Below are 14148 nucleotides of genomic sequence, written 5' to 3'. Positions count from 1 at the left end.
AATCCACCTTCTCTGTCTTCAAGAAAGAGTACACTTCATACTACAGCTAGGCAAAGGGAAAAAAATATCATTTCTCCCACTTATGAGGAGAAAGAGACTATAATTGATTCTCTCTACTTGAAGTTAGAGTGAGGGAGAATTGTCACGCTTAGTCCTTCTCATCTATTCTGACATGCAAGTACACTTACTAGATCCAAAAACACTTGTGAAAATTGAATTTACTGAGCAGAGCCACATTCACATTCCTGACATGGAAATTTATGGTAGATATTTTACCCTCTGTTGACAGTGACTATTTTATTGCCAAGTGACCTAAATGAACCATGCAGACTTGTCAGCCACTCTCATGTACTGCAATAACTTTACAGAGCATCAAGAAGGAGCATAGCATTTCATAACTCTACATTTTCCTCGACTGTTTTGGAAAGACGTTGCAGTCACTGACTTGCATGCATACGAAATAGGAACTTGGATGTGAAAGGATCCAAAATTCCTTTTTAAGATCTGCAAGATGTTTCATCTATTTTTTTTTTTAATCTAGATGCGAAACCTGGATGCCACTCTGTGCCATGTGCTCTAGGTGTTCCTGCTTGAGCAGGAGAGTTGGACTAGATCATCTGCAGAGGTCCCTTCCAACCTTAACAATTCTATGATTCTGTGAAAGCAGTTTTGAAACAGAAAATATTTACATGCTTAAGAATTGCAGAGAAAGGCACCTGAAGCTGACAAGAAGAGAAAAGAGTAGCTCATGGGAAAAATAACCAAATAGCAAGTCAAGAGAAATATAAATAGCACTAAGAGAACTAACAGGAATTACAAGAAGGAAGAAGTGAATAATACTTCATTTGCTGAGGTTAAGAAAGAAACCACATTCAGCAGATTAGGAAGAACTAGTTCAAAATGAAAATCAGCCCTAAAGAACTGAATTCTTCTACATCTGTGTTAGGTAACAACGTAAAAGACATGATTTATTACCTTTCTTTCGAAAGAGTGCATTTAGATAATTTTCTGCTTGGCATTCAATCTTATCAGTGTTGGACTGGCCCTGAGATGACAGTTCCTCCGTAGGTGTTGACTGTGAAGAACCGATAACTGATGCACGATCCTAGAAGACATGAAGATTATAATCTATTTCAGAAGTTATTGTAATGATAGTAAAATATACAATTACTGAGATATTGAGTAAAAAAGACCCCCCTAAAAAGGTTTTACTATAAAACCAAACCACTTCTCTCATAATCAAACTATCTCGAGTCAAAATTCAAAATCAACCTATTTGCAAAACGTAGTTCTCTAATTCTTACTTTCATAACAAAAACTAAGTGATGTTTGAGTCATGCTTGATATCATGTTCATACTTACACTGACTGTTTCTTTGTGTAAATTACAAAAGGAACATTTCTCATCCATAGACCAGTCAGTTAGCTCTTCTGGCTCACAGTCTTAAAAAAAAAAAGAACAAAAAAACTAAATGTTTTTAAAAAGCAAAAATAGATTTTGAGAACAAAATATACATCCCATAATTCTCAACTAAATTAAAATGTAATCTGACATGCATGACTGATAAACCACAAAATTCTTCAGGTATTTCCAACTTTTATTTTGTTTCATATGGTCCTTCTTTCAAACAGCAGAAGACATCTGTCTTGGAATGAAAGTAGACACATGCTTTTTGACTGATCAGAATCAGACTGGATGAAGTTTCTTTATCTGCAGTTTTTTTATATATATATATATATGTATATGTATCTCTGAATCCAGTCATTACTGCTTCTAACAAGCAATAGGTTTGCAATCTTAGAATTAGTATACAGTCCATTTTAGCTTATTCTTATGTGCTGTGTTTTATTTATGCCGCTTTCATTTATTTTGTACCATCACTATAAATAAGTAAATCACTTTTATTTACGTGTAACACTCAATTAATTCAGGTAACTTTAAATTACATTATACGCTGCATCAAATGGCAGAACACAGGACTTAAAAGACAGTGCCCAAGTCAAGTGCAGTCTCCTCCTATTGAAAGGAGCCATGTGATATATTTTATTAAAGTTATCAAGTTTCCTAAAAAACAAAAGTGGTTTCTACCATGTAAGCCAGTCTTCCCCAAACCAACAATCACTGTAAATCTGTTCCTAAACTAACTGTGCTAATTGTTAAAATTCATCTTCTGATTTCTTGTGTAAAACTTACTCAAGACAAATTATTCCAGGTTGTTCTTGTGACAAAATTGTTCTTACACCTAAAGAGCTATCATTCATAAGTATTTAGCACCTTGAGGTATTTAAAGAGAATACTATTATCCCTCCTTTAACCTTCATTTTGTTAGGCCAGTCTAGTTGGCATGGTTTTCTCCTTTGAGATTCAAACCTCCCTGTCTTCATCTTCTCTGTGTTCTTCCCATTTGAATTCCTTTTTCGTCAACACAACCAGCCAGGTCTCAAGATTATGTCTTATATATTCACAGCTTTTACTTTTACAGTGACGTAAATTCTTTCCTTAACCTTAGGCAATACCTTTCCTACAGTATCTATCTGTGCATGACTGCAATATATGAAGTGAATATGAACCTGATTAACTAAAACATCAAGGCTTAACTCCATCCCAGTCATTTCTATTTCATAAGGTTATACTTATTCTCAGCGTGAAACTAATGACCAAATGAATTTAATAGCCCCAGATAACTACAGCATGCTTTATTTCAAGTGCAAGTAAAGTTATGAGGTCATTTCCTGACAGAATGAGTTCTGCCACATTAACAGTAATATGTTTTTAACCTAAAACTGGCCACACAGCACATGGAGGTGGGGTAACTCACCAACCTCTGAATAATCCAAATCTTCTGATATGTGTTTTTTTCCAAATTCACATTACCCTAGATATTCATACATGGCATTCAATTAGTTTTTATGTATACCTCTGCTTTGAACAGATGCTAGTTAAGTTGTCCATCTTGTTTAGGTGCAGTAAAATGTGTGTGACATATTATATCATTACGATGCCTTCCAAACTAAACTTCCTAAGGGAAGAATATGCATGTTGTAAATCTTTTATGAAAGATGAATTCCCTCCCATATGAGTGAAGTAATTACACAAAAATATCTTCTGCAATTTCAAAAGAGGTAGCATTTAAGGGAATGTTGTTTAGTCATATCAGCATCCATATCAGCCAGCAGCACATTAATAAGGTCACAGATTTCCATATGCAAAGTATAAAGACAAAAATCTACCATAACACAAATGAAGTTACGAGTGCCCAAACAGGCACATTGACAAGGAGAATCAAGACAAAGCAAAACTTCATCTAACTTCACATTCCACATTAAATAAAATGAAAAAAGTTTCTAAGTCAAATATGAACCTAACCCCATTCTAGCTTACTCAGCTCTAAAAATATTAATTTACAACAGAATTCTTTATTAACAATCCCAGAGAAAAAACTGAAGGTTTTGACAGGTTGGACAGTTGATGATCAAGAAAAACAGACACTAGGTTTTCTTGACTGTACAATAAGAACAACAATGAATTATTTTTTGTTGAATTAATCTAACTGTCCCTGACTGTCAGAGCTATTGTTTCAGGATGTCTGCAAAAAACCTCATATCACACTCTTTCACAAGCAGTTCATGTTTTCATGATTTTCTTTGCAACCATAACATAAATCCATTTACGAATGTTGGGATTCTGAGCCTAACTCCAAGATAGGTTTTAGGCTTTGTGAGAAATTCTTTTGCCTTCAAATTCTGAAGCACACTCATTTCTATTATTAAGAATCTAATGAAGAGCAATCCTTCTGTGTCACCATACAAGCAACACTTGAGATATGTCAATTCTGTGTGGAAATAAATTTATTCAAAGAAATAACATACAACATATATTAAGAATTCCAGGGGTTTAGGCAAGATTGACAGAATAAAAATGCAAAATATAAAGGTTATGGATCATATCCAAAGAATATTTAGAAGAGGGGGAAAGAGAGAGAAAGAATAATTGCTGTAACCTGTAAAAAGAACAGGTATATCACTCCTCCAGTTGTTGTTTTAATACTTTGATTAAAAGAGAAAGCCTAAATACTGTCAGAGCCTCTCCTCTAGCAGCCAAGATTCTACAGAGAAAGAGTTACACTTAAAACAAAAAGGAAAGAAAGGCTTATCTGTTTGCCCTAACAAGATTATTTCAATTTTCCCTCTCAAACATAGCACACATCTTCCTTCACATCTGCAGAGCTTCCACAGCAGCGCAGGGAAGTCAAATAAGCCTGTGTGCACTAGTGTTGTTTCTTCTGGCTCGTTGACACAACAAAGAAAGAACAAACTACCCGCGTTAGCCTCTATATGCACTACTGAGCTAGCTTTACATCAGCTTTAGACCTAGATTCACTCCAAAGGATTTTAGGGGCAATAAATCCCTTTTTGAAAGAGTACCCTCAGAAAACCTTCTCCCTCGCTTCATAACCAGTGCTCATCCAAGGAGGAAAGCAAAATCTTATAAGAGAGCTGCCAGGATTATTACTTGATATATCAGATATATCAAACTACTAGCACCCAACAGTCTCGAGTCAGCATCACAGGAAACACATGGCAGAGGCCAGCATATCAGCCCTACTGCCGACTGACAAACATCCCCTCAAAGAACCCGGGAGCAGAGATGGCTTCTTAAGAACATTCTTTCTGTTGGCTGCATTCAATTTAGGAGCACAGCGATTCCCCTCCCCCTGCCTTTTTACCTTGCATTGGAGGTAGTTGATAAAAGTTTTTACTAAAATCCTCAAAGAATATTCGGTCCATGAGAAGAAGTTAGACTGTACAATGAGCACTTAATATTAAGCATAGTTTGAATTACTTGAAACCAACTTATTTTAATATAAAGCTGTTAAAACCACTTGTTTTTAAAAATTGAAAGAAAGTTTGACAAGATTGCTATTCTGTGGTCATTTCTTAAGCCCTTCAATCTTTTGTTTCCGCAGCCCATTTTTTTCCCCAAGCAGTCATGTCAAACTGCACAAATTAATAGAGACAGCTATAGGACTGAAGAGCTTCCACGTTTACCTTTTAAAATGTGAAATGGTTGTCTTATAAATCTAAAAATCTAAAAAATCCTACCCTCACTTTCCAATACTTCCTACATTATTACAAAATAAGCTCCTCAATTTCCCATCTACCTGACAAAATTCCAAACAAAGTATTCCCTTCTTTTTATATGGCACTATTGATTCCTAATAAGCACATTAAAATTCCTGAGGTGCTTATTACTTTCCTTCATCTTTTTAGTTTCATAAAAACTTGAATAATATCAAAGACATGCTCCTAATACAAATTTTCACCCCATTACCTTATATATTACTAATAATAACAAAAACCAGCCCGCCCCAAAACAAAATAAGCCTTTTATCCTATCTAAAGATTTTTTTTTTTTTCCTGGCAGAGGGAATACGGTAAAAGAGCTCTGAATTTCTTCACACTGTTTTTTTCCTTCTCTCTGTAAGAGAGTCCAGAGTATCTCCCCTCAGCAAACCTCACGCAAAATGTCAGTACACAAGTTCAAAAGAAAACCATGCCAGATGACTAGAGAAAAATCTTCCTGACAATTTAGCTAATTGTCCAGAAGTAGAATGTAAATAGTAACAATTTACAAGTGTATCTGCTTAGCTGAAAATGGATATAAACAAAGAATAAGATGCCTCGAGCCGGTTCAGAGCATGACCAAGGATCATGCCAGGATATAGAATTTGACACCGTTGCAACCAGAAGCTACACAGACAAAACAGTCAGGAAGAAACCAATACTGAATAATGCAGATGGCAAGAATGAAAAAAATGGTGCTGTCTTTAGGTAACTAGTAACTGTCATAGCTGGCTGAGTCCCTGATGAAATTCGTTTGCCTTCTCAGTAAAATAGGCTTCACATTTTTTTTTTTATTCAAAAGGAAAACAAACAACAAAACCCAACCTAGTAAAACTGAAGCATACCTTTCATCATTTGGATTTGTCATTCTACTTTATTTTCTCTCAAACATCATTAAGTACAATATTTTCATTTATAGATCAAAATATTTCAGGCCAGAACTAAAGAGGAAACAGCAACCAATACTCAGACATGTTAAATTTCCCTTTTTTTTTTTCTTCTTCTTCTTCTGGCTATGTTATGAACACCAAATAAGATCAGAAATATAATAGGAGAAATGCTAGTGTAACTGAGCGGTGAGTATTTCAGTCAATTTCCCATTCTTGCAAGCGATGCATAATAAAAATATACAATTTGCCATAGGTTTATTTAATGAAACAGATATTTTTGCTTAAGAGGCATAACATTGCATATTGACAATACTGGTTCAGTGGTTATGATAAGCAAAACTGAGACCTTACCAGCTGTACATCAGTATGGGGCATGATGCTAAGAGTCTATAGTTCTAGTTTGGATTCTACCAACCGTGTATTTTGTTAACTGAGGCACATCATTTGTTTTGTCTCTTAGTTTGACCATCTGTAAAACTGAAAGATGGCAGTTAAATTACACTGGGAAGATTCATTACCAATTTTACCTCACAGTTTTGCACAAGCCTTTATAACACACTTCAGAACCTATCTAGAAATAGCCTTATACTACAAGTACTATCTCTATCAATCTCTTTCAAATTGTTTTTCTGAATACTCTATTTACAAACATGAATCAAAAGCAGTAAGGTAAGGAGGGCATCCCAACCTAACGCTCTTCCTTCCTCTTTTCTCAAGTCCTTCCAGAAGCAAAATGAATGCAACAGATGTGTCAAACATATGGGCATAGGCTTCAGCTGTTCAGAAATGCAGGCACATTACTGGCATTCTTGCAAACAAGAGAAAAAAAAATAGTTTTAACACTTTACATTTTAGATTAACAAAAATTTTTACTTGCAGGATAAAAAGTCAATACGGCAGTCCAAAGTCACTTGGACAGCAAATACCAGAAAATGGAGATGATGAATCTCAAACAGAAGGACACAAAAATTCTTCAACACCACATGCTGGTAAATAAACTAAGGTTTTCCCAGAAGACAGCTCAAATATATACATGCAACAACTACAAAGAAGCAATATAACACAGTATTGTGGACTATGAGGCTTTAACTGTAACATTTGTTTTTTTGGTCAGTAGTTGAATAGTATGCATAACTGCCAAAGACAGAAAATGCCCTTAATTTTCTTTCAAACCTTTTCCTATAAAACAAAAACAAACACACATACACACACACCCCACCTTGTAATCAGTAATTGATTTAAAGCCTAACACTTTGCAACCCACTGGACTTACTAAGTGGAAGAAAAAAGATAGTGTACACTACTGCAAGATTAAGAATGCTCCATTCTCTTTCCAAAGCAAAACGATGCTTGTTTCAATCACAGCAGATGGGAGCGTGATTCATGAAAATAAACTTCAACCCAATTTTACACACATCTCTGCTGCTTTAAAAGTTTCTATTGGCATGCTTAGCTTTATACCTGGCAGAAATAGCTTCTTAAAATACCAGTAAAATAGCATTTCAAAATTCCCCTTTCCCTTGAAAACATTGTGTTAAGCGTACAATAGAGGCCAAGAAACTTGCGTAATCTGAAGAGGACAAAACTATAATCAAGTTGAAGAAACGACTCCAAAGTTATTCCAAGTAAACATATACTGTGTATGCTATTGTTCACGTACTGACAGCAAACAAGTTAAAAAAGCTCTATAAACTATATGATCCAAAAAATAAACCATGAAGAAATGAAAAGGTAGGCAAAGCAACGCACTGCTAGCAGAAAAATTAATTTTGTAACCAAGAAAAGGAACTTGACAGTACGCTTCCTTTTAACACTTCAAAGCTGTTTTTTTCTTTTTTAATGACTTGTTAGTCATTTCATATTTAATTTAATTAACTAAAAGCTCAGGTGCTACTAACAGTTATTTCAGCATAACCTACAACATATGGGATAAAGATAGATGTACATGGGTGGCAGAAAATGCAACAAGAAACTCTATTTTCTCTAGGCAACTACAAAAATAAGCTATCATTCATAATTTTCCTTTTTCCAATTAATATTGATAAGAAACTGAATTTCTTGTCCTTCCTTTCTCAGAGTTGTCCAGGAAAAACTGTTAGTAGGGGATGTAACACTGTCGAAAAGTAAATCTTTCTCATGCAGCTACTCAGGCAGGCTTAGTTAATTCAAAATTTCCTTGCACAAGAATAAGACCTAGTTATGATTTCATCTTGTTTTGCATATGCATAGTACAGACAAGAACAATATTTAGTCATATATGAAAAACAGCTAAGAAAGAAAACAATAGAAAATTTCCTTTTCAGAATTCAGTATATACTTTAAACAACCTTTAACTTAAAGAAGTTCACAGCACTAAAAGCTGGCTCATTTACCTTCAAATAAGCTGAGGTCTCTTCGTAGCCTTGGTCCATAAAGCCCTTCTAAAATACTTTCAAAACCTGAAAACAAAAGAAACATTTAAAATAGTAAACCAAAAGTTTCTTAAAAGGAAGCAAATTAGAGAACACTGTCACCAAACATTTTGAAATTCTGCAGCAACTTAGGAAACTGTTGCATTTATCACACAAATATTTATTCCTTATTCTAAAGTACCATTCAACGGAATCAGAAGATAAACATAAGACAAGGCAATTACCATCTGCACAGAATCAGCCTATTAAGCCATGCCCCAACAACCTCATTAGACTTAAAATAACTGCCACAGAATCTTAAAGGTGGGAGGATTAACCTCATAGCTTTACTCAAGTGAAGTAGCCTTTCCTACATTGAGAAGAAAAACTATACATGACAAAATAAAAAACAAAGCAAACCAAACTTCAAAATCAGAAACACCAAATTTTGGATCACCAGCATAATCCGAGTACTCTAATAGTTCTATAAACATAAAAAAGAAAGCTTTTTTTTTTTTTTTTTTTGGTCATAACAGTTTTCTTTCGAGCCCTGAAACAAAAAACGTTTCAAAATTGAGGATTAGATAAATCCAATTATTTTCCAGATTTACCAGCTAGTCTGTGTTAGATGCTTGGGAAAATCAATGCCGTCGGACAGAAGACAAAGCAGAACAACAGGAAAATAAAGTAGAAGCAGAGATCCAGGATATTTGATGAAATGTAGTGAGAATTTATAATCTCCTCAATATAATAAAAATGAAGCTTAGTTCAGTAAAGAAACATTTTCCAACTGTCCTTTCTTCTCTCCTACAGACTTCCAAATAATAAGCCTATTTTCAACTAAGAGGATAATTCAAAGCAGCATTTGGATGTTCTCATTCTTTATACTCAAGATATTAAAGATGTACCTAGTTTACAGTACTTTGTGAGACTACTTTATCATTCTACTATTTAAAATAGACAGATATTTTCAGGAAACATTTACCCTCAGTAGAAAACCCTTGGAATTATAAATTTGTTCATAACTGCAATGCACTCTAACAACAAAATATATTGCCATTGAATCACAAAATAATATTTAATTTATTGTTTTTGATTTTGATTATATACTGGCATGAGGAGGAATAAATACCGACCACACCCTAATTAGCATCTTAAATAACATTAGAATCCTAAAGCAGATAAGACAAGTTACTTTAAGACAGAAGAACTGTTTAGCTTGATTAATCACACTGCCTTAAAAATTTGCCTTTCAATTTTGCATACATGTAATTAGCAATTTGTATATATTAATTTGATATTTAGATAATCATATTCAATTTATAATTGTAATTACCATAAATTTATGATTTGTACTATAAATATACACACTACTACTAAATTTTCTCTTTTTCTTTGTATTAAATGCAAGAATAGGAACGCATTAATAGACAGAACTACCATTCTCTCGCAGCTTTTTCTTTTTAAAAGAAAAACAACTTACAAAAACTAGAAAGCAAAAATCCAAGACCCAAGCACACACTAAAAGTTATCTTAAAGCATTAACTACTAATGCTACATTAACAGTAATACATGTTCGCATATTAGCGATAAGTGTAATTAATAATAGTGAACAGCTATCCAATAGATAGGTGCTTGCAAGTTATTATCACTAGGTAAAAACCCCATTGGTTTGAAGCATCTCTTGGAGACAGTTTATTCCAAAAGAACATATATAACAACTCTCACTATTCTACACTTTTCAAAACAAACAGAGAATTTGTTTAAAATTCCTATCAGCACCCTACAAAACTGACAGCTTTTTTCCTTCCTCCCTGGACAAAGGGGTCTCCTCCACATATACCTCCTCTTTCTGCCTTTGCAAACATCGGTGCACAAACCCCAGCTCTGTGAACTCTTCCTTGACACAACTGTAATTTATGGATCTCCAGGCAGCAGGTATTTAGGATGGTGATTAGCATCCCCTTCCCCTTGACCAAAGATTCACCAACTCATTCACTACTAATTCACCAAATTTACTTTTGTCCCATCCAACATTAAAAATCTCTTACAAATCCTCCCAGAAATTATTTAGACTTGTTCAAGATGTTTTTTTGTCCTTGAATAGAATCCTAGATCCTTTATTTCAAAAATTTGCTCATACAATTTTACAACACAAAGCCATTTTTCCCCAGTGCTTACTCTAAAGCCTTCCCAGCAGAAGTGTATACTTTTTCCACTTTGTACACTTTTCTACAAGATCTAAGTTCTTCTGTTCCTTTTCGGTGGAACTCATTACATTTTTAGTTCAGTCTAAACAAGAAGAACACATTTTAGCTTCTAATAGAGCTACAGATGAATATTGGCTTTAATTCATAAAGTGTAATCACCTGAATAGAGGAATTAAAAAAAAAAATCATGGGATAGTACATCTAAGAAAATAGTAGAAGGTTTTGGAACTCTTCAGAATCTGACAAGCTCCCAAACACAATCAGAATACAGAGGTTCTTTGCTTACTCCTCTATAATTCACCAAGCAAACAAAAAAATATGCTGAGTCCACTTAACAAAACTTTTCACATCAGACTTCCAGTTGCGGATCACCTGTTCGATTCCCAGCTGGCTAAACTAACATTAGGATTTGTTCCCTCTCCAGCCAGGGATAATGTGGCTGCAAACTCAACAAGAAAGAGATTGCTCTATTATTTTGCATGTCAACTTAATCCCTTTGGCCTCTACTAATATTCTTCTCTTACTTGTTTTACTTCTTGTATCTTTGTAAACTTTATCAGCTCTGACACTTTCCTGACACCGCTTTGATCCAAGTTATCTATTATTTCACACCTTGCAGCTCTCTTCACAAGGAATGTGTCAATGTCCATAACTGACCTCATGGAAATTACAAGGTGCCGTGAGATAGTTGGCACAACTGGAATATGGCAATGGATGGATGAATGGATACAGGTTCTTTAGAGAAAAAAAAGAAAAGAAAAAAGAGGAATGCAAGGGGGCACGTACAATTTACACAATGGACTTGAACTATGGAATGGAGTTTTTCTACGTACTAGGCAGTGAAACAGTAGAGAATTTATTGGTCAGGATCGGTGTGGGAGTAAAAACGGCAAAGAGCATGAAGGAAGAACTGATCAGGAACATGGGAGCTGAGAGCAGCATCGCTTGCAAAATGACAGGCAGTAGAGTGTAAGACTGCAAAAAGCGAGGAAGGAAAGTAAGCACTTGTGCTTCAGCAGAGCAGACTTCAGTTGTTCAGGAAATTAGTAGGTCAGCAAGGGAGCAGCAGAGAAAGTAAGTAATTCTGGGGCTGAGAAGAGCTGATTCGTCACCAGAAACAGCCTCCTCTGAGGAAAAAAGTACGCTGTGGTGTACATGCAATAAGCAGCAAGTCAGTCTGCCTGAATAGTCAACTGACTCAATAAGTTGCTGTACAGAAGCAGGAACAGAAACATCACCTGGACACCCAGGAATGAAACTAGGAAACTTGAGGATCATCTGGAATTGAAACTGATAAAGGACACAGAGGGTAAAGAGACAGAATTCTGGAGGTAGGGCAGAAGCAAAAAGACAACTAAGCAGTGTCCCACTGTTGAATACAGTAAAAACATGTGAAAAAGGACATAACAAAGGTTGAAGTACTTTGTGCTTTCTTTTCTAATGATTTATATTGGCAAAGGTCCGCTCAGGCCTCCCATGGCCCTGTAAATAGTGGCATACTAGGGGACATGAAGCACTACCCATGCTAGAAGTCAAGGTATGGACCACTTAAGCAAATTCTATGTAGAAATCCATGGAACAAGATAGGATGGCATCAGCTAATGTCACTGTAGAGCTATTAATATACCATCTTTAAATAGCTGTCAGAACAGGGAGAAACTCCTCCCCCCTCCCTCCCAGCTTAAACTCAAAAATCTCTTGTGCTGCTTCTGTGGGCATTGATCAGTGCACTCTTCTGTCTAACAAGTTCAGAAAGACTAAAAGGCCGGGGCGGGGGGCAGCAGGAGCAGCGGTATTAAAAGTAGATAGTCCTGTGTCACACAAAACACAGCACCCCATCTTATCCCTGAACTAATAACTAATCTAAGCTTACCCCTGAGCACAGAGCCAGCTGCAAAACCCACTGTTCACATAGCCTTATAAAAAAGAGCAAAGGAGAAATAGCATCTTGGAGTAAAATTCTACTATTACTACTACTGCCAGAAAAAACACTATTATGATCTGTGTGGAATATGCTCCAGGCTGCTAGTACATCTATTAGTCAGCAGTTATGTTTGACCAACTGTCCTCACAGTTGCTACTGACCCAGATTAGCAGGTGCTGATTTTGGCTCCCTCCTTTATTTTGATTACTTCTAATCCCCACACAGGATAGAAAGACAAAGTATAATAAAACTAGGAGGAGGACAGTTTTACTATCTTGCCTAAATCAGAAGTCTTAAATTGGGACAGGGTCTATGACAAGGTTTGTTTTCAGTCACTACAGTACTAGCTCTTTACTGAAGAATTCAGCAGTGATCATTCTCTGAATTAGTTCCAACATGTTACTTAATCTAGTCATTAGACTATGTTTTTATTTAAGATCTTAATGAGAAACTAGCTTCCAAGTGCTCAGAGCTATACAATCTATTTCAGCTTTCCAGAACAGCTCTTAATGTCAACTACCTAGTGCTTTGCCACATCTTAAAAATTCTACCCTTAATAAGGAGTGTATAAGAAATATGAAGGGTGGTAAAATCCTTTGTAATAACAAACAGAACTATGCTTGAACTGATGCATTTGTGCAAGTTTGCCAGGTGGTGCATGTTATCCTGAGCTATTCAAGGAACACAGAGACTCTCCCCCATGACCGAGTTGCAACCATCTTTCACCTGTTCTTTACACAGTGTAGCTATTACTGTGAAGGCCACTCCTCCTGTTTAATCCAGAGGCTAGTAGATAGCCGAGCTCTACTTGTCCCACAGCAAGTTATCCACCTGTAGATTTTTTTTCTCTATCCAAAAACTACTTTGTGCCAAGTCTAGAGAGAAATAATCACACACCTGTAGGCTTAATATTTTTAATACGATTGATCTAGGTTAACTTTGAAACATTGTAATTAAACAATTTTACAATACAAATTAAGGTCAGACATAAGAAGTGTAAAAGTTCAGCTGTGCATTAGTGACTGTTTTTCTACAAGTTGAATTTCCATGATGGTATTTCAGGGAGAAAATAGAGTTACTTTAACTTCTTGGTTAAACCCAAATCAATTTCATGTCAAACTGCATTCTCTTCCTTTCCTCTTCTTACTGTGCTGGTGATCACAACTGAGACTGTACATGTTTTCAACAAATTTCCTCAAACAATTCAGATCACATGTTACAACCAAAAAGAACAAGTGTCACATATTAAAACGGAAGCTGACATCTGTGTATTGCTTTCAAATGGATCAGTTGGCAGATAAGAAAAATCGCTGAAGTGATTACTATGCTTGGAAAGAAGACAGTAGTATGTGTGCTGTTAAAACTAAAATGCTCAATGCAGACCTTCTTGATCCAATTAGTTTTTAGATTCATCTAGCATTGTTTATGACCATATTAATTCATATGTTTATATCATTTTTTCCCAAGTAAATGTCCATTTAATAAAAGCAGATATATTTCTATCCACCCTCCACTCGGTCCTTTGCAAGTCTTTTTTCATGTTTGTTTCAAAAGTAATGCAATTGCAGTGCTTTAGCTAGAGTTTAAGAATATGAAGTACTTTAGCAAAAT

The 14148-nt window shown here is 35.4% G+C and overlaps 1 protein-coding gene across 5 annotated transcripts in view; it reads right to left on the bottom strand.

The window, feature by feature from the left end:
• Nucleotides 1-14148, bottom strand: part of LCORL (ligand dependent nuclear receptor corepressor like) — a 67393-nt gene that overhangs the window by 33978 nt on the left and 19267 nt on the right. For all 5 annotated transcript variants that reach the window (XM_088539968.1, XM_088539966.1, XM_088539964.1 and 2 more), the window contains exons 2-4: nucleotides 8386-8451; nucleotides 1363-1442; nucleotides 976-1105 (exon numbers count right to left, since the gene is read on the bottom strand). In XM_088539968.1, coding sequence (XP_088396094.1) covers nucleotides 976-1105; nucleotides 1363-1442; nucleotides 8386-8451 — 276 coding nt within the window. The remainder of the gene's footprint in view (nucleotides 1-975; nucleotides 1106-1362; nucleotides 1443-8385; nucleotides 8452-14148) is intronic.

The sequence above is a fragment of the Tinamus guttatus genome, unplaced genomic scaffold (genome assembly GCF_059628265.1).
Source record: "Tinamus guttatus ecotype Peru unplaced genomic scaffold, ASM5962826v1 Tinamus_guttatus_pri_ptg000052l, whole genome shotgun sequence".
Lineage (NCBI taxonomy): Eukaryota > Metazoa > Chordata > Aves > Tinamiformes > Tinamidae > Tinamus > Tinamus guttatus.
The sequence above is the reverse complement of the archived record's forward strand: the minus strand, read 5'-3'. Positions and strand labels throughout refer to the sequence as shown.